Raw genomic sequence first — 26,625 nt, 5'->3', positions numbered from 1 at the left:
TTATAAATCAAAAAAGAAATACATTTGTTATTATTATTATTTATATTAATAATGACATCAGATCTCCTGGGTAGATGCAATTATAATGCACAGACGTGAGCTCATATGATGTCAAACCCAGAGATGTAAACAAAACATACAAATATAGAATTCTCGGAAAGTGACCATCCATGATATATAAAAGCAGTGTAAAGAGTTTAGAGGAGAACCAGTGGGGCCGTTGTTCATAGCAACCCATCAGCTTTGAGGTAGCATTTGTCAAGTACATTCTGTAAGATGATAGGTAGAAGCTGATTGCATACCTCCTAACACCTTGCACCGGGTGGTCTTCAGGTTGCCGAATGTCGGGATCCCGGCGCACAGTATACCGGCGCCGGAATCCCGACACCCGGCATACCGACAGATATTCCCCCACGACCCCCCTGGAGGGAGAATAAATAGGCGCACGTAGCGCGCCACCGTGCCCGCAGCGTGGCGAGCGCAGCGAGCCCACAAGCAGCTCATTTGCGCTCGCCACACTGTCGGTATGCCGGCGGTCGGGCTCCCAGCGCTGGTATGCTGGTCGCCGGGAGCCTGGCCGCCGCCATACCATACTACACCCCTTGCACCAGCAGAGGGACACATGTGCATGCCACAGGTGGGCACCCAAATTAGGGAGTATGGCATAGCAGCTAGGTGGCATGTGATCACAGGAATTCTGTGACTGTGAGCCCTGCCCCAATTTTTCATTTGATTGTGGGGGCATGCACAGTGCTCTTGGAGCATATACACACATCATCTATTTACCGCATGAGAGGGGCGCTCCAAACCACCCCCAACGGGACACTACGGGCCACAGATGGGACAGTGCCTTAAAACTGGAACTGTCCCACTAAAAACAGGGCAATTCAGAGATGTATGTGATTGGTTGCTATGGGCGGTTGTGGTATAGCTTGTCAACTGTCATCAGGTCGACATGAGAATTTTAACATGGTGTAACTGTCAGCATGCAGCAAGTCAACAGTAACCATGCTGATGTTCATCATGTCCACCCAGATGATGTCTCGACATGATGTACCGTCGACAAATCATTCCTAGTGGTCTCTTACCTACTCCCAGCGGCAGCAGCACCAGTTTCTTCTACCGGGGCCCAGCTGTACTGTGACAGGGACTTCCGCCATGGACCTGTGATGTTGCAATATTCCAGTAAGTATTTCTCCCTCTAATCCTTAACCCTTCCTCTAATGCATAACCCTAACTGATCCCCCTGCAGATAAAGCCTAACCCTCCCGGCCTCTGCCTAACCCTAATCCTCCTGGCTGTTGCCAAACCCTATTCCTCCCAGCCGCTGCCTAACCCTAACCGTCCCAGCCGCTGCCAAACACTAACCCTCCCGGCCACAGCCAAACCCTAACCCTCCCAGCCGCAGCCAAACCCTAACCCTCCCGGCCGCAGCCAAACCCTAACCCTCCCGGCCGCAGCCAAATCTGCAGCCAAACCCTAACCCACCCGGCAGCAGCCAAACCCTAACCCTCCCGGCCGCAGCCAAACCCTAACCCTCCCGGCCGCAGCCAAACCCTAACCCCCCTGGCCGCAGCCAAACCCTAACCCTCCCGGCCGCAGCCAAACCCTAACCCTCCCGGCCGCAGCCAACCCTAACCCTCCCGGCCGCAGCCAAACCCTAACCCTCCCAGCCGCTGCCTAACCCTATTCCTTCTGGCCGCTGCCAAACCCTAACCCTCCCAGCCGCAGCCAAACCCTAACCCTCCCGGACGCAGCCAAACCCTAACCCTCCTGGCTGCAGCCAAACCCTAACCCACCTGGCCGCAGCCAAACGCTAACCCTCCTGGCCGCAGCCAAACCCTAACCATCCCGGCCGCAGCCAAATCCTAACCATCCCGGCCGCAGCCAAACACTAACCCACCCGGCAGCAGCCAAACACTAACCCACCCGGCAGCAGCCAAACCCTAACCCACCTGGCCGCAGCCAAACCCTGCTGTGGCACCCTCCTCCTCCCTCCTCCTTCTTCTCCCCTGCCTGGGATCATCATCTGCCATCAAGCTGCACCGAGGAGCCTGAGCCAGCGGAGACAGTAAGTATAATCTAGTCTTTCTTTCTGTCTATCTATCTATCTATCTATCTATCTATCTATCTATCTATTCTGTCTGTTTGCCTTAATGTGTAAAAAGGGGACGCTGTCTGCCGTAATGTGTAAAAAGGGGGATGCTGTCTGCCGTGATATGTAAAAAGGGGACACTGTCTGCCATAATGTGTAAAAATGGGGACACTGTCTACCATAATGTGTAAAAAAGCAGACGCTGTCTGCCGTAATGTGTAAAAAAGCGGATGCTGTCTGCCGTAATGTGTAAAAAAGGGGATGCTGTCTGCCGTAATGAGTAAAAAAGGGGACACTGTCTGCCGTAATGTGTAACAAATTGGACACTGTCTGCCGTAATGTGTAAAAATGGGGACACTGTCTACCATAATGTGTAAAAAAGCAGACGCTGTCTGCCGTAATGTGTAAAAAAGCGGACGCTGTCTGCCGTAATGTGTAAAAAAGGGGATGCTGTCTGCCGTAATGTGTAAAAAAGGGGACGCTGTCTGCCGTAATGTGTAAAAAAGGGGACGCTGTCTGCCGTAATGTGTAAAAAAGGGGATGCTGTCTGCCATAATGTGTAAAAAAGGAAACGCTGTCGGCCGTAATGTGTAAAAAAGCGGACGCTGTCTGCCGTAATGTGTAAAAAAGGAGACACTGTCTGCCGTAATGTGTAAAAAAGGGGACACTGTCTGCCGTAATGTGTAAAAAGGGCTCTACCTGGTGTAGTGGTGCTACTGTGCGGCGTAATTTGAATAATGGAGACTACTGTGCACCGTTATATGAATTGGTATTATTATTTTGTGGCCACACCCCTTCCCCACAAAGCCATGCCCCTATATTTTTTGCACGCGCCAACGCTGCGCACTGTTCCTGTTTTACATAGAGGGGGAGGGCTCCGATGCCATTTCTTGCACACAGCACTAAAATGTCTAGTTACGGCACTGTTGCTAGGTATCCATTTCCCTGGCCCTGAGCAGGTCTCCCTCACCAGATCCTCTTCATGGGTGAAGGGGGTGGACTTGGATGGGGTGAGGGAGGGGGGGGGGGGGGCAAAACATTTTGTCGCACCTGGGCCCACCGCTCGCTAGTTCCGCCACTGGTTTGAGCCATGCAATAGTAAAGTGCTTATTGCTTTGTGGATCCTCAAAAACTAAAATCGCACAGTATATACTGTAATAATAAAATGTCATCGGTTTTAAAATAAAGTCATAGGTGTGAAACAAGCAACACATTTCACTTGAATTACTGTACATATATACAAAGATTCCTGGAGACAAGAAAGAGAGTAATAACTTGCGCCCCTTTAGCGGCTTTGTACTAAAACCCCTTGGAAACACCACTTCCAAAATACATATATGTTACCAAAAAATTGGAGTAATACACAAGCGCTTCTAGTTCTATGGACAAAGAATTTCTTTACAAGATACACTTTTGATATCCGATGTTCTCTGTTCTCTATGTGGTTCGCACCTCCAAACTGACCTCCTTGCAGGTGCTGGTACACATATAAAGGTATCTTTTCCCAAATCTTCCTTTTCTATGACCCCTCTTGGTAAGACGCTCACCTCATATAAGAGCCCTATATGCTCTGAAAGGTTTCTTTATGGTCTTCATGCATCACATCATATTCACCACAATCTGAAGGCACCCTCTCCCTTATTATGGCGCTCACCTTAAGGTAGATCCCTATGTTCCTTGAAAGGTTTCTTTTGCAGTCAGCGTCCGCTGGATGTATAATGGAGAGGAGCTACTTCTTTCCAATCTCAGGCACTCAAAATATGATACCATACGTCCACAATGGTAAAAGGATGTGGTTTTAATTAAAAGACAAAAAATATTTCATACAATAAAAACATACATATACCCACATAAGGCCGTCCGGGTTTGTCCCTCTCTACTCCCTTCGGAACCGATGGTGATAATTTCACCAAAACGTTTTTAATGGCACTTACTGCCTGGGTTCCTGATTGCCCTTTTATCCATTTTTACCCCGGTCTAAAGGTTTTCTCCTCCATCAGTTAAACTCTCCAATCAGGAACCCAGGCAGTAAGTGCCATTAAAAACGTTTTGGTGAAATTATCACCATCGGTTCCGAAGGGAGTAGAGAGGGACAAACCCGGACGGCCTTATGTGGGTATATGTATGTTTTTATTGTATGAAATATTTTTTGTCTTTTAATTAAAACCACATCCTTTTACCATTGTGGACGTATGGTATCATATTTTGAGTGCCTGAGATTGGAAAGAAGTAGCTCCTCTCCATTATACATCCAGCGGACGCTGACTGCAAAAGAAACCTTTCAAGGAACATAGGGATCTACCTTAAGGTGAGCGCCATAATAAGGGAGAGGGTGCCTTCAGATTGTGGTGAATATGATGTGATGCATGAAGACCATAAAGAAACCTTTCAGAGCATATAGGGCTCTTATATGAGGTGAGCGTCTTACCAAGAGGGGTCATAGAAAAGGAAGATTTGGGAAAAGATACCTTTATATGTGTACCAGCACCTGCAAGGAGGTCAGTTTGGAGGTGCGAACCACATAGAGAACAGAGAACATCGGATATCAAAAGTGTATCTTGTAAAGAAATTCTTTGTCCATAGAACTAGAAGCGCTTGTGTATTACTCCAATTTTTTGGTAACAAAGATTCCTGGAGGACTTGTGAAGACCGTTTGCAACTGGCTGACACAGGTCTACTCTAGAGCCAAAAATAGTTTCCTCCTTCTTCTAGGTGTGAACAGGAGTTTATTCAGGTCTTTGTTGCTGAAAGGAAATTGTTAATTTGTTTCTATAAGTTTGACAGTAGCTGGTGTCAACTTGTAATGATTCAGCATGTAACACTTCAACATAACAAAACATAACACGATGTAACACTTGTGAAGACAGAAGGATTACAAAGCATTGTGATCTATAAGGGTCTATTATTTCCGTCAATAAAAGTTTAAACGAATTACAAATTTTTCTTAAGATATAATGGTCAGTACATTCAGGTGTTTTTAAACAAATACAGTATAATATAGGGAGATTTAAAACAAAGAAATGCGCTCAATTACCCTTACTTATTGGGAACAAAACATTAATAAAATGAGACTCGGTAATAACAGTCACAGACAAAGAGGTAAGAGGATCCTGTTTGCAAGCTTACAAATAAATATATATATATATATATATATATTTTTTATTTTTTTTTTTTTTTTTAAGTATTTTCATTGGAAATTTGCATGAGCACAACTAAGAACAGAGGGGGTCACTCCGAGTTGATCGCTCGCTAGCCGTTTTTAGCAGCCGTGCAAACGCTATGCCGCCTCCCACTGGAGTGTATTTTAGCTTAGCAGAAGTGCGAACGAAAGGATCGCAGAGCGGCTACAAAATAATTTTGTGCAGTTTCAGAGTAGCTTCAGACCTACTCAGCGCTTGCGATGACTTCAGACTGTTCAGTTCTTGTTTTGACATCACAAACACGCCCTGCGTTCGCCCAGACACGCCTGCATTTTTCCTGGCACGCCTGCGTTTTTCCGAACACTCCCTGAAAACGGTTAGTTACCACCCAGAAACGCCCTCTTCCTGTCAATCACTCTGCGGCAAGCAGTGCGACTAAAAAGCTTTGCTAGAACTTGTGTGAAACGACATTGGCCGTTGTGAAAGTATGTCGCGCGTGCGCATTGCGCCACATACGCATGCGCAAAAGTGCCTTTTTTTGCATCATCGCTGCACAGCGAACATTTCTGCTAGCGATAAACTCAGAATGACCCCCAGAACTTGGATCAGTCCCTTTGGACTAACAGACCTAAAAATGTAAACTTGTATAGCAGTCTTTTCATTGGGCCCGATTCAGACCTGATCGTTGCTATGTGTTTCCACACAGCGGGCAATTATCGATAGACTGCGCATGCACCGCAACATACACGCGCGTCGCCAAATGCTGATTGACAGGAAGTGACCGTATGTGGGTGGTAACTGTCCGTTTTCAGGGAGTGTCAGGGAAGACGCAGGTGTTCCCAAGCGTTTTCAGGGAGGGTGTGTGACGTCACCTCTGGTCCCAGTAGACCTGTTCTCATTGCACTGGAGGAGTAAGTCCTGGGCTGCGCACACTGGTGTAGTGTGAACGGATTTGCAGCTTTCCACTGACTGAGGGATTTTTTTAGCACGGCGTACACATGAGATCGCACACTTGCACAGGAGAATATACACTCCCCTTGGATGGCGATTATCTGATCACAGGACAACAAATTTAGCAGCCCATCGATCAGGTCTGAAGAATCCCCATTATCCATTAATTTCTACAAAGGTAAGTGACATTTAACAAAGTTTAGCCACGTTAGTTTGCACCATCTTCATATGGCGTAAACTGCTTGAAGCCTATGGAGGCAGAGTAGCAGGAGAGAGATCTTTCGATCCCCTTCTGCAACCTTTGTCTGGCGCCGCCCTAGAATCCGGAAACTGACACTACCGCCGTCCCTATGGGTTTCCGTAAGTACATATTGGAGATATTTTCATTATTAAAATATCCACTGCAAAATGGAATGTTAGTAAGTGCCGCAATTATTAATACATAGTCTCCTTACTTATACCTAGAAAGCAAGACAACAATAGGAGACTGATAGATAATTCTGTAATTCCATAAAGAGAAACTGGTATGTATCTGTTTATGGAATAACCAGTTATACATTTCTCATCACTCATCTTGTACAGCAGAAAGACTGCATGCTGACGGTTTTTCGCTGCTTGCGCACGTTTTGATGAAACAGTGCTATGCACACTGCGATTGCCAGTTTACCTCATATACAGTAACACTGCATATAGTACAAGAAAACACTACAATGTTCTATAATAGATTGATTATTATGCGTGTTAGTCAACGTGCTGTCATCTTTATCAGTGGTGAATTTCCCATTAGGCACATGCCTAAGGGCAGCAATTGTTGGGGGGCAGCACTTGAATGCTTGTTTTAGTGCTGTCTGACTGAAATTTACCAGTAACTGCAAATTATTGTCACTCTACTCTACCATATGGCATATTGAGTGGAGTGTAAACTGGTAGTATTGCCCCTGTAAGCTGTCATGTTTAGTAAATATGCATACATAATTAAAAATTATATTATATTGCTATTCATCAAATGAGGGCTTTTAACCAATCAATGTAAAATAATACAATTAGACAGAGAGGGGCAGCAGTTATGTTGTGCCTAGGGGAGCCAGAGCCATAACTAGGCTTTTTGGTGCCCTGTGCCAGAGAGAGAATTGACGCCCCTCCCCTCCATTTTTCTAATATGGGCATAAGGCACATGCCTCGTTGGTAAGGGGCATGACAAAATTGATCCCCGAGAAAGCCCATGCTATGATGCTCCACATTTATAGACCTCTGCAAGAAAATGGATTTGGACACAAATCCTCTTTATACCACATTCATGCACTTAACTTGAGAGCTTGTTGTTATTCAGTTACAATACCCATTATTAAATAACACATTTCAATATACTGCCATACCCAGGATTCAAACCTATGACCCGTTTGAATTCTAATCAAACATCCTACTCACTGAGCTATTTGATCCTGCATAGAAACTATGAACACTATATGAAGCTACTGGTACTTTGTAAAAAAATAATAATCAGCATTGTAGTTGAGCAAATCTATGTAGTGTGCAGTGACATATCCAATCCCTTGCATCCACACACTTCATAGATCTGCTCATGAATAGAGTATCTGATTGCAATGCCGCAGGTGATGGGTTCAAATCCCAGGTATGTCAGCATCTTGAAATGTAATAAAGGACAGTGTGACTGAATAACAAAAAATTCTCAAGTTGAGTTCATGAATGTTGTATAGGTATTAGCGACAGAAGGGGTAAGTATAGGAGACAGGCATGGTCAGGAGATGCTGGGCTTCAAAAAGGGAGGAAGCTGCAAGTGAAAGTAACTAAAGGCCTAATTCAGATCTGATCGCTGGGCTGCATTTTTTAGTCGCCGCCTACAGGGGGAAGGGAAAACGCTGTGCAAGTGTGCGATCGCTTCATTAGCAGAGCTGCAGTCTCTGCGCAGCCCAGGACTTATTCAGCCGCTACGACTGTATCCTCCTGGTCGGGGCCGGAGCTGACGTCAGACACCCTCCCTCAAAACGCCTGGTCCCTCCTGCGTTTTTCTGGACACTCCTGGAAAACAGTCAGTTGCCGCCCACAAACGGCCTCTTCCTGTCAATCTTCTTGCGAACACCTGTGCGTTCGGATTTTCGAATCATCCCGTCGCTAGGCGCCGATGCCCGGTGCTGTTGTGCAATGCACCAGTGCATTGTGGCTCATATGCATGCGCAGTTGAGATCTGATCACATGCTGTGCCAAAATGGACAGCAGTGATAACATCTGAATTACCCCCTATAACAGGTAATTGACAAGTGCCACCTGCAGCACTATGGGGGTCATTCCGACTCGATTGCTCGCTGCAGATTGTCCCAGCGCAGTGTTCGGGTAGGAACTGCACATGCGCCGGCGCCGCAGTACGCCGGCACATGGCAGTCATCGTTGCCTAGCGATCGCCTCTGAGACAGAGGCGGTCGCTAGGCGGGAGGGGGCTGAACGGCTGCGTTTAGCCGCCGTTTTGGGGGAGCGGTCCAGCCAACGCAGGCATGGCTGCGGCCAGCGGGAGCGACGAGTAACTCTCGGCCAGCGCAGGAGCTGCGCTGGCCGGGAGTTACTCCTCAAATACAAAGGCATCGCCTCTGTGCGATGCTTTTGTATTTGTGCGGGGGGGGGGGGCGGCACTGACATGCGGGGAGGACTAGCCCTGTGCAGGGCGTCCCCCCGCATGTCTGAGTTAACGATCGTAGCTGTGCTAAACTTAGCACAGCTACGATCAACTCGGAATGACCCCCTATGTGAAGGTGCCCCCTCCGCACACACTTAGTTACGGCCCTGAGGGGAGCCATGACCTCTAAATTCGCCCCTGATCTTCAGAGCACATTAGCATGTCCCAGTGGTACTACAAGTAATCCTACCTCTATGGCTGTCTGTTATTACCCAAATGTGTTCTATTACTGTTGTTCCAATTGTAAAGCACAACGGAATATGCTGTGCTATATAAGAAACAGCTAATAAATAAATATTGTAGGTTCAATGTGCATAAGGCCTGAAAGGCAGGACCTTATCCATTAGATTGTTAGCTCCCAAAAACCTGTGTTCTGTCTATTCCCACCAATCCAACTGTACATTGGCCCTCATTCCGAGTTGTTCGCTCGCAAGCTGCTTTTAGCAGCATTGCACACGCTAAGCCGCCGCCTACTGGGAGTGAATCTTAGCTTTGCAAAATTGCGAACGAAAGATTCTCAAAATTGCGAATAGAAATTTCTAAGCAGTTTCTGAGTAGCTCCACACTTACTCGGCAACTGCGATCAGTTCAGTCAGTTTCGTTCCTGGTTTGACGTCACAAACACACCCAGCGTTCACCCAGACACTCCCCCATTTCTCCAGCCACTCCCGCGTTTTTCCCAGAAACCGCAGCGTTTTTTCACACACTCCCATAAAACGGCCAGTTTCCGCCCAGAAACACCCACTTCCTGTCAATCACACAACGATCACCAGAACGAAGAAAAAACCTTGTAATGCCGTGAGTAAAATACCTAACTGCATAGCAAATTTACTTGGCGCAGCCGCAGTGCGAACATTGCGCATGCGCAAATAGCGGAAAATCGCTGCGATGCGAAGAAAATTACCGAGCGAACAACTCGGAATGAGGGCCATTGTTGGATAACTCTTGCATGTTTTCTAAAACCCTTTCTGTTCTATATTATTATTCTTATTATTCTTGATTTATATGGAACCATAATGGATCTACAGCACCTTACAAAGCACATAAGCAGAGACCGTGCAAACAAAAACAAGAACAAAGGTGTTTCGGATCCCTCTTTACCGTAGGGAGGCAGCAGAGGTTATGGAACAAATGCAATCTGAAGATGGGGAAGGTTCCTGCTGTCAAGCTCTGAAAACTGAAGTCCCCATGACAATGTATGGTGTCAGCAGGCCAAATTGGGACTGAAGGATAAGCAGGCGATATCTGTGATATCTCCTGCTTTACCTGTATAATGAATGGTAAGTTCTACAAAAGAAAAAAAAAAAAGCTTAACTTGTCAGGGTTTAGTAAATAGGGGTCAGATCATAGGGGCTAATTCAACTTGAATCGCTTACACGATCCAAAGCACAGTTTCCCAATAATCGGGAAACTGAGCATGTGTAGGACCCATTCTGCGCATGTGCAGAATAGGTCCTACGATTGCATCACAATACTCAGTAACGTCTCTTGCCACGGGCAAGCAGGCTTTTAGTCCGGGGCGCTGCTGTTCTGAGGGTGCTGCTGCCGCTGCCGTGGCAAGAGTCGCTACTGGTGCCGTGCGCCTGACGTCATTGTGCACCACACGGCATGGTGGGAGCGGCCGCAGACGCTAGAGGTCATAATTGATCTCTAGTGTCTGTGCGGTGTGCGGCGCTATGGGAGAGATGTCATGACGTCTCTCCCACAGATGTGAGGAGTGGCGGCCGGAGACGGAGGACAGCAGCAGCGGTCGGGAAGCAGGAGCATGGCTGGTGAGTATTTTTTTATTATTATTATTTGTAAGCGCCGCTACTAGGGGCACATCTACAGGGGGGCACAACTACTGAGGGCACAGCTACTGGGGGCAAAACTACAGGGGGCACATCTACAGGGGGCACATCTACTGAGGGCAAAGCTACAGAGGGCACAGCTACAGGGGTCCCAACTGTGGCAACGCCCCTTCACTATGACCTATGAAGCCACGCCCCTATTTTTTGGCATGCGCCTACGGCGTGCACTAACCCTGTTTTGTCTATTGGGGGGGCACCAATGGAAACTTTTGCCCTGGGCGCCACAAGGTCTAGACCCGGCCCTGGCAGTACTGCAAACATCTCTGCTTGATTGACAGACAGAAGCATTCGGGGGAAGGGACGGTGGCGGCCAGCATTGCCAGAAATGGAGGGGTGTCACCTCCATTTTCTGGGAGTGGCGAGGCCAAGGACCATATCGCAATCCATGCTGAATTAGCCCTATAATCCCTATTGATAATAATGTGGAATGCGATCTGTGGTGCTAATTAGATTTCTGTGAAGTCTCCTGCACTATGCTAATAGTACATAACCAAAAACCATAAAATTATGCAGAAGCTTCAGTTTCTACATAATTTTATAGAAAGAAAGCTTGATAAATAGCCCTCTAAATGGCGTTTATATTGCAGAACTTTGAGCACTTGTCTTTGCAAACAGTGTAACAGTAACATTACTCTCTCTATGGTTCTATGATATGTTGGGAGGTTGTGATGACAGATATGGTAGAATTTGGTGACAGTCATAGAAATCATAAGAACATTAAAATAAATATGTGCAAAGACAATGGAATGTAGAAGTCGTTAAATGAAACTACCATTTGAGAATGATAAAATAAACACACATTTTGATTACTCACAAGTGGTTTAGTCAGTGATGCAGTCATTTTGACTGAAGAAATAATTTCTGTGCTTTCTGCGCAGAGTAAACAGTAAGATATAGCAGCATATACACTCTAGGAAAATTCACTTGTTTCCCAGACAATGGTATAAACAAAAAATTAAATGTATAATTGCGCATACCCTGTTAACATGGTTACACACAGTATGTATCGGGTATGGGTCGTTGGATAGACACAACTTAGGTCGACAGTCATTAGGTCGACCATGGAAAGTCGACATGCATTAGGTCAACAGGGACAATAGGTCAACATGGTCATTAGGTCGACAGGTCAAAAGGTCGACTTGGTTTTTTTTACTGTTTTTGGCGTCGTTTTCTTCGTAAAGGGACCGGGAACCCAAATTAGTTCACCATGTTCGCTCGCCATGCTTCGGGCAAGGTGCCTTGCTTCGCTTCGCACAGGTTACCATTCCAATCGTAGTCCACGTGGATCGTTAAGTATGAAAAAATCCAAAAAAATGTGAAAAACTCATGTCGACCTTTTGACCTGTCGACCAAGTACATGTCGATTTAATGACCATGTCAACCTAATGCATGTCGACCTTCACTGGTCGACCTAATGACTGTATCCCTATATAACATCACTCATAACATGAATCTCCTGAATGGTATAGTGAGCAGCCATCCTTTCTCAAAAAAGTTCATAGAAGAAAGGGCAACAATCCTTTTCAAAGCAGAATGAGTCCCGCAGTAGTCATTCTGACTACCACACCTGTGCATACCACACAGTGTAGACTGCATACTCCTTAGTTACTGGCGTCTATCTATGCAATATACAGTATGACATTGGTACTCAATTCCAGTACTCAAGTATCCCCAACAGGCAGTGAAGTGCGGTGAGGTCAATATCTGGGGAGGCACCTGCTAGTATCACAGCCAGAGTTAAATGTAAAAATGATTAAAATAATACAACTATTATCATAAAAATTAGTAGTGTAATACAAAAAATTGATTGTTTTATATAGAATAACACAAAGATGATATTATATGTTATAAATATCTTCTTTGTATTACTCTAATCACTTTTAGGGGGAGATTCAAATGTTTGAAAAGTCAGTTGGGAGTCTTTTTTCCCCCCTATCTAATAGACAGACACCCAACCAACTTTTCAAACATTTGAATCTCCCCCTTATAGTTAAAATTATGGAGTGTTCTGGAGTATGATAGGTGAAGCTCTTCCTGCTCTGACCACACATTATGAAATATTTCTAAATAGAATATACTTGTGGTAGAAAGAGATTAGGAACGCCACTTTATATCACGGTATGTACAAACACAAATATTGTTCATTTCAAAACTGAATACATTGAAATATTTATATTTTTCTTGGAGATTGGAGTCAAAAATGACAAAAAAATAACAACCATATAACATTGGTCATTGAGCCCACAGTTGACCGCCATATACAGTATTGCACAAGTGTCTAAACACAGACAAGAAACGTTTTCCCTTTGAAGACAATAAATATCAGTACTTAACTTTCTTCCTTTAGTCTGTTTACATTAGTAAATGGCACAATCAGCTCATCCCTTATCACTGGGCTGGAGTGGAGCCAGTTTATCGAGACAACTCGTTACTTTGTTAAATGAGGTGTTTGCATGGGGGCTGTTTGATAGTGCTTGTTAACCCCTTCCACTGCCCAACGGTCAGGATCTCAATGCAATGCAATAGGAGCAATGGCCAGCAGGCAAGGAAAGGGTCTTGGGGTGGAGGTGGAGGGGTCTGCAACCCATTGTAATCTAAAATCACCTGAGAGAGAGAGGACGTCAGAGTTTCTTTCACGAAATGTACAATTAGGCGTTTGATCTACTCCATAAAAACATCAAGCTATTGACTTGGAAATGCAGCCAGCACCCATTTGCTGCCACTCTCAGTGACTGTCCCCTCATTTCCTATGCCGAGAGTTCCTTATAATAAACCACATTACCATTATCCCCCCCAACAGTACCTGGCACCGACGATCAGATAAAGCTGTCTCTGCTCAGAGTCCTTTCCTGTCCCAGGAACTTACTATTGGAAATAATTATACCTCAGACCGGTATCCCCCAATTTAATGTTTCCTTGTACTGTAATAGCCCCACACAATGTATGCACAGTCCAACAGCACCTAAAATATACCTAAATATCACTCAGTATTCATATACAGAATACACTGCTTTATAGGATGCTCATAGTATCCAATTACCTCATCATGCTCACAATGGTATCGACTGGAAAACTTGACCTCTGATTAGGTTTTTCTTAGTCTGTCCATTGATATCATTTAAATGTACCCCCTAGACTTGTTATCTTGGCATGAGACAATGAATCTGAACAGGGGCTAAAATGCAATGATATAAGACTATCTAATCCTAAAAGGTACTGATTCAATTAGCTGACAGTGGTATCATTAAGTGGCAGCCTACTAGAAATGAACTTGGAGCCAGTGGCCAGTCCCCTAACTACTTTATTGAGGGATTAGGAGGATGTGACAGCCGCCTGACAATGGGAATTACAGTAACACCCAATAAACCCATTGTTACAGGCATCATTACATCCCACATTGGCTCCGGCCTTTATATATGCGTGGGAGAGAGTGGGGTCATTCAGTGTGGACACTGTGCAGAGTAAGCTAGGGATGGAGAAGAGGTCTTACACCGTGGAGTGGCTCTCGGAGAGCAGCCGCAGGAACGCACATCACCCCAACATGGATTTATTATGGAGCAGGTTGGGCCATTCAGCGCTACAGTATCGCAGCGATGTTGTGTCGTCACTGGCAATGGAGAGGCCTCACCCAGCACTGGGCTGCGATGGGAAGGAGAGTCACAGCGAGGAGAGAGTGATGGCACTGTACCAAGCCCCTGACACTCTGCAAGCAGCGCACGGTATGGCTACTGACTGCTATCGGGGGTTTATTATATGTTCCTAGTTCTCATTTTACTCGTGTAATCGTGTGTAAGGAATGCCCTTTATCTGTAAATACACATTTAATTTAAGACTACTTTGTACTTTCAAATTATTCTTACCTTGAAAATTCTGCAATTGGTGACTGCACATTATAACAAACTCGTGGCATGTTATGTGAAGACCTATTGTTAAATATATCATTTATATATATATATATATATATATATATATATATATATATTTATTTTTTCACTCTTATGGGTAGGGCCTTCCACCCCCTTGTTCTACCCCAGCACTATCTTGTCTCCAGTGGCTCCTCTCCCTTGTCCTTTTCAGCTACTTACAATTACCTTTACTAAAGTTTCAAGAAACATACAAGTGATGTTGCCAACCAATCAGATTCTAGTTCTCATTTTCTATTGCATTCTAGAAAATGATACAATCTGGTTGCTATAGGCAACACCGCCACTTGTCTGTTTTATAAGCTTTAGTAAATCTATCCCTCCGAGTCCATTTACTTGCCCATTGATTGGGTAGAGGATCTTTGAGCACTGAAACCAACCACTGGCTTCTGTATACTTCTGCTAGCATCAGCAAGTTGCCCTGTCATTCATCCTCCCCAGCTGTGGTGTAATATTTGGTAGTTAGGAATGTAATGTTTTATTTCTGCTCTGTTACCCTGATTATACCTTGTGGTGCTGAGTACACCTTGTGGCTACAAGAATGGGTACTGAGGGGGGGGGGGGGCTATATCCGAGAGAAGTACAGGGGGGTGCCAGCGGCCGCACCCAACCTCAGCAGCTGACCCAGATCCCTCCAACAAGCCCGGGTAAGAAGTACCCACTCCCCCTTCCTCTTTGTGGGCCTGGTGGCACCTTATAAATAAGTTACATTTATTTATATTTAAAATTATTTGGCATCCACCGCCACCTTATTCTATCCCTGTGTGATAATATATATAAAGATATATAATATATATATATTCGCACATAAAATTGTTGGAGCGGGATGTGAAATTGTGATCCACCCCACATCTGTGATCGCTGGTATACAGGTACACTTCCCTGCAGGGACAGTTTATCTGTTAAGAGCTGTTCTTGCAAAGAGTGTTCTTCCGGGTTTATGACACAGGAACAGGGTCAGACTGGCCCACAGGGGTACAGGGGAAACCACCGGTGGGCCCCACTGTCATAGGGTCCACCCCCTCCTCTAAGGATGTTCCAGACTGTGCACTTGTATTATACATGGTAGATATGTTGCATTACACTGCACAAGACAATTGTGTATTTCAAGCCTCTGTGAAGGCTAGCCACACCCACTTTGCAGGCTGGCCACACCTATAAGTATGGGCCCCTATCACTGCATTCCCCCGGAGGGCCCTTCATGCCCCAGTCCAACACTGCCCAGGAGTCCTATTGTGCTTGCATACAGCCTGCATATGTACAATTGGCAGGGGAAATAAGGATTCTTGCAAAAAGAAGCCTAAAGGTTACTATAAGCACCTCCATCTATAGATGGTGTTTCCTATTGTGCAGAAGCCGCGGTAGAATTAGCTTTCTGTAGCTTGTTGCATACAAACACATCGCAGCCCCAAATAATTCTATGAGCACTGCTGTGTCACTGGTCCACAGCTTATATCACGATCTGCTGCAGACCCTTTATAATACACATGGTGAGCCATATGTATTGCAGTAAACCTCTGGAAACACTTTATTTTGTGATTAGTACATGCCACCCTTGCTGAGAAACGTTGTGGTATTGGAAGCAATTCCTCGCTTAATGAATGTACATTGTATTGTGTCTTATTTTTATATTTATTTTGTAAATGACTGTCCTATTATTTGACAGATGCTGCCAAACCCCATAAGGCTGGTAAGGAGGTGTCAGCTGGACGGCCCAGTCCTGCAGGAGAGAAGTACCAGAAGTCCTGCTCGGACAGTATGAAGAGCCCAGCAGAGTCTCTCTCTGAGGAAGAGATTTCCTCCAGGTCCCGCACTAAGTTCACCGTGGAGCAGCTACAGGAGCTGGAGAAGAGCTTTAAGGAGCACAAATACATTGGTTCTAGTGAGAAGAAGCGGCTGTCCAAGGTGCTGAGGCTGTCAGAGACTCAGGTGAGCAGGGACCTAGATTCCCTCTACCCTACCTGCATTGTACAGGAGTACTGTAATGCGCCCGGCAGCGTCCATGTTTTAAATGCTTCGCTGAGCTTCTGCACATGCACAGAAGCTTCAGTTAACGCTGCCACAATCGCGGCTGGCTGCGGTGCCCTGCATAGGGGGGTGACAGCCATCCAATGAGGGGACGACTGGCCCGGCCAAATGGAATCCGGGCCGGCGTCCCGGCATACCAATCCGCCGCTGTCCTCATTTAACTATCCTTCTGGCTGGACATACAGTACAAAAGTCTTTTTTTTTTTTTTTGTAATACCTTATCGCAGTGGATCCCAAACGCGGTCTTCAAGGCACTCTAAGGGGTATATTTACTAAAATATGTGTTTTCAAATGTGGAGATGTTGCTAATAGGAACCAATCAGATTCTAGCTATTATCTTCAAAATGTGCTAGATAAAGAAGTACAGTCTGATTGGTTGCTATGGGCAACATCTCCTCGTGTGAAAACCTGCACTTTAGTAAATATACCCCCTAAAGTCCAGGTTTTAAGGATATTCATGCTTACGCACAGGTGACTTACAGTAATTGGTAACTCAGTCAGTTTGCTTATATCATCTCTGCACAAGCCGGGAGATCCCTAATACCTGGACTGTTGGGGTATCTTGAGGACCGTATTTGGGAACCACTGCCTTAAAACGAGATGTCTAGCATATCACAAGCTATACCATACAGTTCTTTAGAAAAATACTTTATGACAGCTGCCACTTGTGTTCTATCATTTCATGCTGCTGTACCTAAAGGGTCGGCAATAATGCCACGATTATTATCCGTTTATATCACGGTGTGTTCTTTACTAAAATATCCCCCCTATGTACCAAAATGATCTTGCAGGAAAAGCAGTTCCAATAACATGCTGTCCCTGCTAATTACATCCCAGCGCAAATGAGGCTCCTCCACACTACAGGGCCAGTCTCCAAAAAGCTCTGGTTGGCACGTAGCTTGGACTGTGGTCTGACCCTATCAGCTGGGGACGCAGGTTTACGTTTTAGTGCAGTAGGCTGAGAATGGAGTTGCTCATCTTTTACAGACCCTTAACAAATGGTTTTTATTTTTGTTTTAGATTAAAACCTGGTTTCAGAATCGAAGGATGAAGTTCAAACGCCAAAGTCAAGATGCTCGGGTCGAAGCCTTTTTCTCTGGTGTGTACCTTCCTTACTATGGCTACTCAGACTACCAAGCAGCGGGTTGCTCCGTGCGGCCAGAGCTGGCAGTGCCACTTACTCCTCCAGCCCCAGCTCATCCTTTTGGACCACTTCATAGTTCGATGGTTAGGCCTGGCCTACACGCAGCACCGCCCATTGCGCCAGCAAGTCTTGCCACTTACTCATTCCCTCCTATGCTTGCTCACCCTATGCTTAATGAGTCAGCCAGTCACCGATTCACACCATATTAACTTTATTGCGGGATGTTTTTTAAGTCTATTTTTATGGACATTTGAAAATGTTGCACATATTTATTGTAAGTTATTTTATTATTGGTGCATTTTTACCTTTTGTACACATTGAACTGCAGAGATAATATAATTGGTGCTTTATGATTAAATAACCAGAATAAAATGCTTATGTTCAATGACCTTTAGATGTATATAACCTGTTTTGTACACAATAACTCAAATATTGAGGTAGATGGGTATAGACAGCACTGTCAGAGTGCTGCCTTTTTATGTAACATCAGGCTAGCTAACTGCTGAAGCACGGAGACCTGATCGCTCGGTAGGGGTTTTTTTTTGCAGTCCTGCGTTCGCATAGTTGCCGTCCATAGGGGAGTGTATTTTTGCTTTGCTAGTGTGCGAACGCCTGTGCAGCAGAGCTGTACAAACAGATTTTGTGCAGTCTCTGAGTAGCCCAGGACTTACTCAGCCGCTGCGATCACATCAGCCTGTCCCGGACCGGAATTGACGTCAGGAACCCTCCCTGCAAACGCATAGACACGCCTGCGGTTTTCCAACCACTCCCAGAAAACTCAGTTGACACCCAAAAACTGCTTCTTCCTGTCAATCTCCTTGCGTTCGCCCGTGCGAATGGATTCTTTGCACAAACCCATCGGTGAGCGGCGATCCGCTTTGTACCCAAGTGAAGCGCCTGCGCATTGTGGTGCATGCGCAGTTTAGACCTGATCGCTCGCTGTACGAAGACGCAGCCTAGCGATCAGGTCTGAATTAGGCCCCTAGAGGGAAATGTCATAGTCTGCCAGATGAAGACATCCAAGTGATTCTGGAGAGTCTGCATATGTTTTTAAAGCAGCAATAATTTAAAAGGCAAAACCAAGTGAGATTTGCCTTTTAAATTGTTGTCACTTAAATAAAAGAAAAAAGAAAAAAAAAGTGCAGACTCACAGGAATTTTGCCGGTATCTGCATCTTGCAAACTAGTTTCTCTCACGGGGTCTGGAAGCTGGTATCTTAAAATTATTCAGCTGTCATGATGTGCAGAACACTTGGTAATGGGGACCAATGACTATGAAGTAGGGATTTTGTAAATGTTGCAGATAATAAGCTTATAGTTTCTTATTATAGCTGGCGCAATACTGTTGTCATGTAAGCAGAGGAGGATTTACTACCAGGCAACCAAGGCAGCTGCTTAGGTCCCTGTGGGTCTCTGGGGGCCCTGTGGATCCTGGGGGGCATGCTGATAAGGCTTTATGTAGGGCATTTCCGGTGGACCGCTAACTCCGCCAAAAATGTCAGAGCATTGGGCAGATCCCAGAGGGATGCAATCACACTTTGAGTGACAGTGGCGGGCGGCATGGGGGCAGCATTTCGCCATTGTGGGGGAGTGTTCTGGCCAACGCAGGCATGGACAGTCCCTTTTCGTGGCGGTTGCATGATGTCACACACGCAGCTGCTCCAAACAACAAAATGGCGGCAGACCTCCCGCATACACAGCCTACCTGCGGATGCTCGGGGTTATCATTAATTTTTGCTTCAGCAATGCGATTGCATCGCTGTTCGCCAATTAGCATGATGAACGGCTTTGCCCTGCGCTTGTCGGCCCCCAGCATGCGATAGAAAGGATTGCAGATTCCGCTTTTTACCAGAATCTGCAATCCAACCTGAATAACCCCCTATGTGTATAGGAGATTGGGACCTGCCTACTACAATCAGTGGGGTCACTGATATATAATAATACCGTCACACTGACTGAAGAGGGTAATGATGGGTATAATAAAATGCAGTCAGTGAGTGGATGTGGTGCAATCAATGAAGGGGGAAGTAATATACTGTCATAGAATATAAGGAGGAAAACAACAAATAATGTAAGAGGCATATATCAGGAACGAAAATATCATGCTATGGATTGTTTGAAGGAGGGGGCCCCAAATTGGTATCCTGCTTAGGGCCCCATGAGGTCTAAATCCACCTCTGCATGTAAGTGTATGGCAATGGCACGCCGCGGATCCCACTCACCAGTCCAGGGAGCCGGTCCTGCTGAGCTGCCGGGCGCCGAATCCTGTGTGCTGCGGTGACCCCCGGTGCTGTAAAGTGCGCTGCCGCTTTGCAGCATCACTTTACTGCACCGGGTCAGATTGCAGCACATGGGGGACCCGGCGCCCGGCAGCGCTCACCGGAGCAGCAGACACCGGCTCCCTGGACAGGTGAGTATGGTTTATGTTTTGTTTTTACTTTTTTTTTTTACTGTTTACACTTTGATCAGCTTGTGTGTCCACAGAGCTGATCACTGGAGCCGGGTCCTGCTCAGCTTTCTCTGCCAGGGGCAGAGAAAGCTGGGTAAATGCCTCCCTATCGCAGTGCTGCCCTGTGATCTCACCACAGGGCACACTGCGGTATTTTTTAACATTTTTTTTTTTTTAGTAGACTTGGCCACATCACATTTCCCATTATAAGTATGGGGAATGCGATGTGACTTACTAAAAAAAAAGTGAATTAAAGGATTTGGAGCAGTTTTTCATGAAAACTGCTCCAAATGGCCTTTAATACATCCAGTTGATACTAAAATAATGTGAAAAGGGTGTGAAAACACCCTTTTTCACATTATTTTAGTAAAAATAATGTTAATAAATAGACCCCTAAGAATGTTCAACTTCAGGTCCAAGGGGTTGTAGTTTATAGATAGGGAGTTTTGTCCTGACTATCTCTGTGTGTCCTCTTTACATCTGGGTATTCAGTATTGTGGTTCAAATACTCAGGAGATAGGAAAAAAAGTGAAACAACATTTGGCCTAATTCAGAGTTGATCACAGCAGCAAATTTATTAGGAGTTGGGCAAAACCATGGGGGTCATTCCGACCTGATCGCACACTGCAGTTTATCGCAGCGGTGCGATCGGGTCAGAACTGCGCATGCCAGACAGCTGACGGTCGTCGTTGCCTAGCGATCGCCTCTGCCTGATTGAAAGGCAGAGGCGGTTGCTGGGTGGCATAGCGGCATTTGGCCGCCGTTTTTGGGGCACGTTCCGGCCAAAGCAGGCATGGCCGGACTATGCGGGGGGGCGGGCCGCAGCGGCTGCGTGACATCACACGCAGCCGCTGCGACCCTGGCAGCAACAAATTACTCCCGGACAGCTGCAGGAGCTGCATTGGCTGGGAGTTACTCTACAAGTACAAAAGCATCGCCCTGCGCTTTTGTACTTGTGCGGTGGGGCCAGACATGCGGGGCGGACTTTATTAAAAAAATATATTATTTTTATTTAACCCTTCGTCAGGCGCACCTCTGGGACTCACGGGTTCAGGCAGTGTGGATGACAGACGTCTGTTAGAAAATCGTCATTAGCACCTAATTAACTAAATTCGAACACTCTTAAAGTGATCAGTGTCCTTCATTAGGATGTTCAAAGAGAGAAATCGTAGGTTTTACGGGACATGTCAGCAGAAAATCGGAAGCAAAAAAGAGAAAACACGAACATGAGTATAAGTTTGGGTGCAGTGTGCCTGAGAGGCCGCCCTGGACAAACCTACATATTTCCGCAAAATATCCACAACCTTTGTAATTTTCATTCAGAAAATGAGCAAAATAAACAATTAATAGATGGAAATTAAAGTAAAAACAAACCTTCAAAAGTCGGAGGAGTTTGTGCGCAGTGTGCCTGAGAGGCCAGGAGGGTCACTACTGCACTCCACGCAGGCGACGGGAAAACTGACTAGGGTGGTTTCGAACAGCAACTAGAGATAGGAAGGTACTAGGAGCAACAGGCCCCTGCGCCCCCTTGGGGCGGAGAGGGGAGCGAGAACAGCTTTGCGCCTCCTGTTATACCAGCTGCGCCTGACTGAGGGTTAACACATTATGCAGTGGAACAGCGTGGGTGGGCTATGGGAAGGGGGTGGGGGAGCCCCAGGCTTGCTGATCACTGTGCACAGCAGGGAACCACAGACACTGGGGGAGGATCTGAAGGTGCAGAGGGGCCAGGGGGTCCCTTTAAGACCAGTGGCTGTAGGAAGATTCTCTTCCAACAGCCATCAACAGGGCATTTCAGATGCAACCATGTCAGGGAAAGCCCAGCCTGACGTGGTCACATCTGATGCAACCATGCCAGGAAAGTGGTTAATATAAGCTTTATTAGGGTAATTATATACTGTGTATTGTGCCAATACAACCTAGTCAAACCATTTCAAGAAAAAATTATATAACGGTAAAAAAAAAGCTAAATATAAAATATGGGCAATAGGGGAGGTGGGGTGCTATAAGAGCCCCATCAGTGGCAAAAAAAGTTCTATACCCCAATGCTGGTGGAGAAAAAAAAACATACCACTGATGGCTGAAAACCATTGGATAGCAACCACTGATGGAAAACCATCAACGGTCAATGGCCATCCCTACTTTCTGATGGCAGCACCTTCTTTCCAGCAATACTGTCATGAAGCTGGTGCGTGCAGAGAAGATAGAAGAGCCAAAAAAAAATTTCTTACATCATTTGTACCATCTTTTCAAAGCTATCACATGAACGATGGCTCAGTTGGCCAAATATATATGTTCTGGTCACAGGGTTCTTAACCCATGGCCTGAGTGATTCGCCAAACTCTGCTCACAGCTCTGATCATCTCTTCAAAGCAAAACCTTATATATTCAATCAGATAATTCCATGACTGTGGCATATGCAAACTGAGGGAGGAACCCACAGTGTGTTGGTAATAGTGGAGACTGCCAGGATTTTCCATTGGGCAGAGAGGTTTGTTCAGGCTATTTTGGTGGTGTACGTTCCAGGAGCAGAGAACGGCAGACATGCCGTTCATACACGTAAACTGTCTCTGCATCCCAGTGTGTTCACCCAACTAGTGCAACTCTGAGCACTACCTGGAATCCCCAGGCACATCTGGTAGATGCCTTAACAACAACTCTTTCACATTCTATTTTCTTGCAGATGAAGTTGTCCTTCATTCCTGTGATCCAAACTTTTCTTCAGGTGGTATTACATGTTTACTGCCCTAAGTTGGCGCCTTGAGATCTTATTTTGGTGTTGGCAGCATTACAAAAACCTTGATTCTATTTAAGTACTATATTACACATGGAAGATAGGTTTTCTGTTGGCCATTTGTTCTGTAAGAAATGTTTCAAAGCTGACAGCTCTTTCATGCCGATTTCCATATTTGATTTTTCTCCAGGATAGGGCTGTTCTGAGGCCTATACAGATGCTGTGCAAACCTTACGGTTTTATGTTGATCATTTGGCTCCCTTGTAAAGAATGGATAGTCTCCTCTGTATGAGGCACATAAGAGAGGTTGGCCTGCATCTATGATGGTTGTATGACGATGGATTACAGTGGCCATATGTCAGGCAAGGATATAGTTATGTGGCAGGCGGTTGGAAGACCGCCAGTCACATTAACGACGGCTACATCCTGCCCCCTCTAAATCCCGACAGTCAGCATGCCGACTAGCAGGGAGTATTCCCACTCGTGGGTGTCCACGACACCCATAGAGCGGGAACAGAACCTGTGGCGAGCGCAGTTTGCCACCGAGCCCGCAGTGTGGTGAGCGCAGAGAGCCTGCAAGGGGCTTGTTGCGCTCGCCCCCTCCCCCCGCTTGCATTTCGCCGCTGGGAGTCTGCGGTAGGTATGACCACCGGGATTCCCATCGGCGGTAATGTATACCCAACCCGTCAGGCGTACTTTTCACAATATGTTCCTGTTTAAGAGCATATTGTGGCTCTGTACCGGCATGGCATGATGAGTCAGTGGAGCAGTTATGCAAGGCTACCACCTGGTCATCAGTTCATACATTTACAAAATGTTAGAAATTCAATGTGCTTATGACTATGGTGAGCAGAGTTCCTCCGAAAGGATGTAAGAGAAAATAGGATGTACTCACAATTAATTCCATTTCTTTTGACCCACCTGAGAGACATTGCATTCCCTCCCCTTGTTGTTGAAGTCTACTACATGTTTCTTACCTCTTTTTTTGTGTAGAATACTAGACTGTTTCTTTTGACAGCTCTCCATTAAGGCTTTATATTGTTTGACCGATTCTTGTTACCACTGGTGGGGTTTATGGGATATAGAGGGAAGGGAATAAGTTGCAAAGTTTGATGTACCAACTCCTCACAGTGCCCACTATTCTCCATGGTGAGCAGTGTCCCACAGCTGGATCAAGAGAAATTGATTTAATGGTGAATACCAAAAAATCATATTTTCTTTCAACTCTAATTTTTTTATCAGATTTTTTTTTAGGCTGTTTAGTGAGGGGCAAGGTCACAAATGTGTAGCATAAATAAACACGTAGGGGAAATTGGTGACTGGAAGACAGTGCATAAAGGCCAAGGGAATTCAGTGCAGGATGGGGTGGGCTGACTGCATGATGCAGAAAGTGGAGAACAGGGGGGGCAGTACCTTTGGTGAGGGAAGGTACACAGCAGCCTCTGCTCTGTATGTGAGAGGGAACACCACCCCCTTTACTTTCTTTTGTTTGACATTCAGACTAGAGATGAGCGGGTTCGGTTCTCCGAGATCTGAACCCCCCCGAACTTCACCTATTTTACATGGTTCCGAGGCAGCCTCGGATCTTCCCGCCTTGCTCGGTTAACCCGAATGTGGCTGCGTTCTCTCCCTGAAAAGCTCCATAATCTGTGCTCAGTGTGCTGCAAATATCTGTGCTAGTGTGCTGAAAATATCTATGTTCTCTGCCTGAAAACGCTCCATATCTGTGCTCAGTGTGCTGCAAATATCTGTGCTCAGTGTGCTGCATTGTGGGGACTGGGGACCACCAGTATATAATTATAGTAGTACAGTACAGTAGGCCATTGCTGTATCTTGCAGCTCTGTGTCAAGTATACTATCCATATCTGTGCTGCATTATTGTGAGCAGTATATAGTAGGACAGTGCAGCATTTTGGTGACCAGCAGTATACATATAGTACAGTACAGTAGGCCATTGCTGTATCTTGCAGCTCTGTGTCAAGTATACTATCTCTGTGCTGCATTATTGTGAGCAGTATATAGTAGGACAGTGCAGAATTTTGGTGACCAGCAGTATACATACAGTACAGTACAGTAGGCCATTGCTGTATCTTGCAGCTCTTTGTCACTTCTAGTATCCTGATCAGTGCTCAATATCTGCTGCATTGTTGTAACCAGTATGTATACTGTACTGTGCGACGTGTGTTATACACCTGGTGATTTTATACATCCTGTAATCTGTACTGAGCGATGCGTGAGATACACCTGGGGATTATACACCCTGTATACTGTACTGTGCAACGTTTGTGATACACCTGGTGATTATACACCCTGTATACTGTACTGAGCGATGTGTGAGATACACCTGGGGATTATACACCCTATATACTGTACTGTGCAATGTGTGTTATACACCTGGTGATTATACATCCTGTAATCTGTACTGAGTGATGTGTGAGATACACCTGGGGATTATACACCCTATATACTGTACTGTGTGATGTGTGAGATACACCTGGGGATTATACACCCTATATTATTATTATTATTATTATCCTTTATTTATATGGCGCCACAAGGGTCCTGCAGCGCCCAATTACAGAGTACATAATCAAACAGGAAAACAGCAATTTACAGTTGATGACAGTATAGGACAAGTACAGGGTAAATAAACATAGCTACATCAGCAGATGACACTGGAATAAGTATCAGGTGGCAGAAGACTGCTGGATGTGGTACAGTTGAATATTATTAAAGTAAGACAAAGGATAAGCACATGAGGGAAGAGGGCCCTGCTCGTGAGAGTTTACAATCTAAAGGGGAGGGGTAGACAGACATGGGTGACACAGATGGGGTACATAGAGAACGTGGAACAGAAGGTTAGGATGAGATTTGGCTTGGTGTGGCGAAGAAGTGGACCCCCAGAAGGCACAAGTCAATACTTAACATTGCAACATTTTACTGGGCTATGCAGGAGAAAATTAAAAATAGGGGAGAATAAAAAAAAAAAAAAGAATCGATAACTTCTACCACTTTCAAAAAGGTCAATGGAAGCTGAAATAATGGACAACTACCTCATGGAAGCCAGATACCGTATACCAAACAGTACTTAGCAGAGTTAGGAATGAGTGCTTATGAAATACAGTAACATTTTGTCATACTATTTCAGAAACTGCATGGCTGGTCTCTCTCACTTTTTTGCTCTAATACACCACCTGCTTTAGGATTTATATTCAAAAACATTATGTCTCCATAATCAGTGGCGTAAGTTTGCCCCAGTTGCCCGGAGGCAAGAAAAATATTGGTGCCCCCTCCCCCACCCTATATATCATCCGTGAGCCAATAAGATGCTGTTTTGAGATCCGAGTAAAACCGAACCCGCTCAGCTCTAATTTTAACTATACGAAGCTACTACAAAGCCCGTTGCAACTAGGCAGATCTATGTAGGGGTCCAACCACACACTACATAGATCTGCTCAGTCCCTCACAATGCTGATTATTTCTCTGACAATTAATTTGCAAGTGTCATATCCAGGAATAGAACCCACAACCTTTTACACTGGTAGTATGCACCATACTGGTGGAGATATCTGCTCTTGCATAGGAAGTATGAGAATTCTAACTATATGAAGTTACTTGTAATTGTC

General features: G+C 45.4%; 1 protein-coding gene across 1 annotated transcript; it reads left to right on the top strand.

Moving 5' to 3' along the window:
• The first annotated feature begins 979 nt into the window (after positions 1-979).
• On the top strand, positions 980-18,160 carry LOC135058175 (homeobox protein vex1-like). Its single transcript, XM_063963746.1, has 3 exons — positions 980-1,185; positions 16,315-16,577; positions 17,697-18,160. The coding sequence occupies exons 1-3, from the start codon at positions 1,170-1,172 to the stop codon at positions 18,027-18,029; spliced, it is 612 nt and encodes a 203-aa protein (XP_063819816.1). The 5' UTR covers positions 980-1,169; the 3' UTR covers positions 18,030-18,160.
• The last annotated feature ends 8,465 nt before the right edge of the window (positions 18,161-26,625 follow it).

The sequence above is a fragment of the Pseudophryne corroboree genome, chromosome 3, assembly GCF_028390025.1.
Source record: "Pseudophryne corroboree isolate aPseCor3 chromosome 3, aPseCor3.hap2, whole genome shotgun sequence".
NCBI lineage: Eukaryota > Metazoa > Chordata > Amphibia > Anura > Myobatrachidae > Pseudophryne > Pseudophryne corroboree.
The sequence above is the reverse complement of the archived record's forward strand: the minus strand, read 5'-3'. Positions and strand labels throughout refer to the sequence as shown.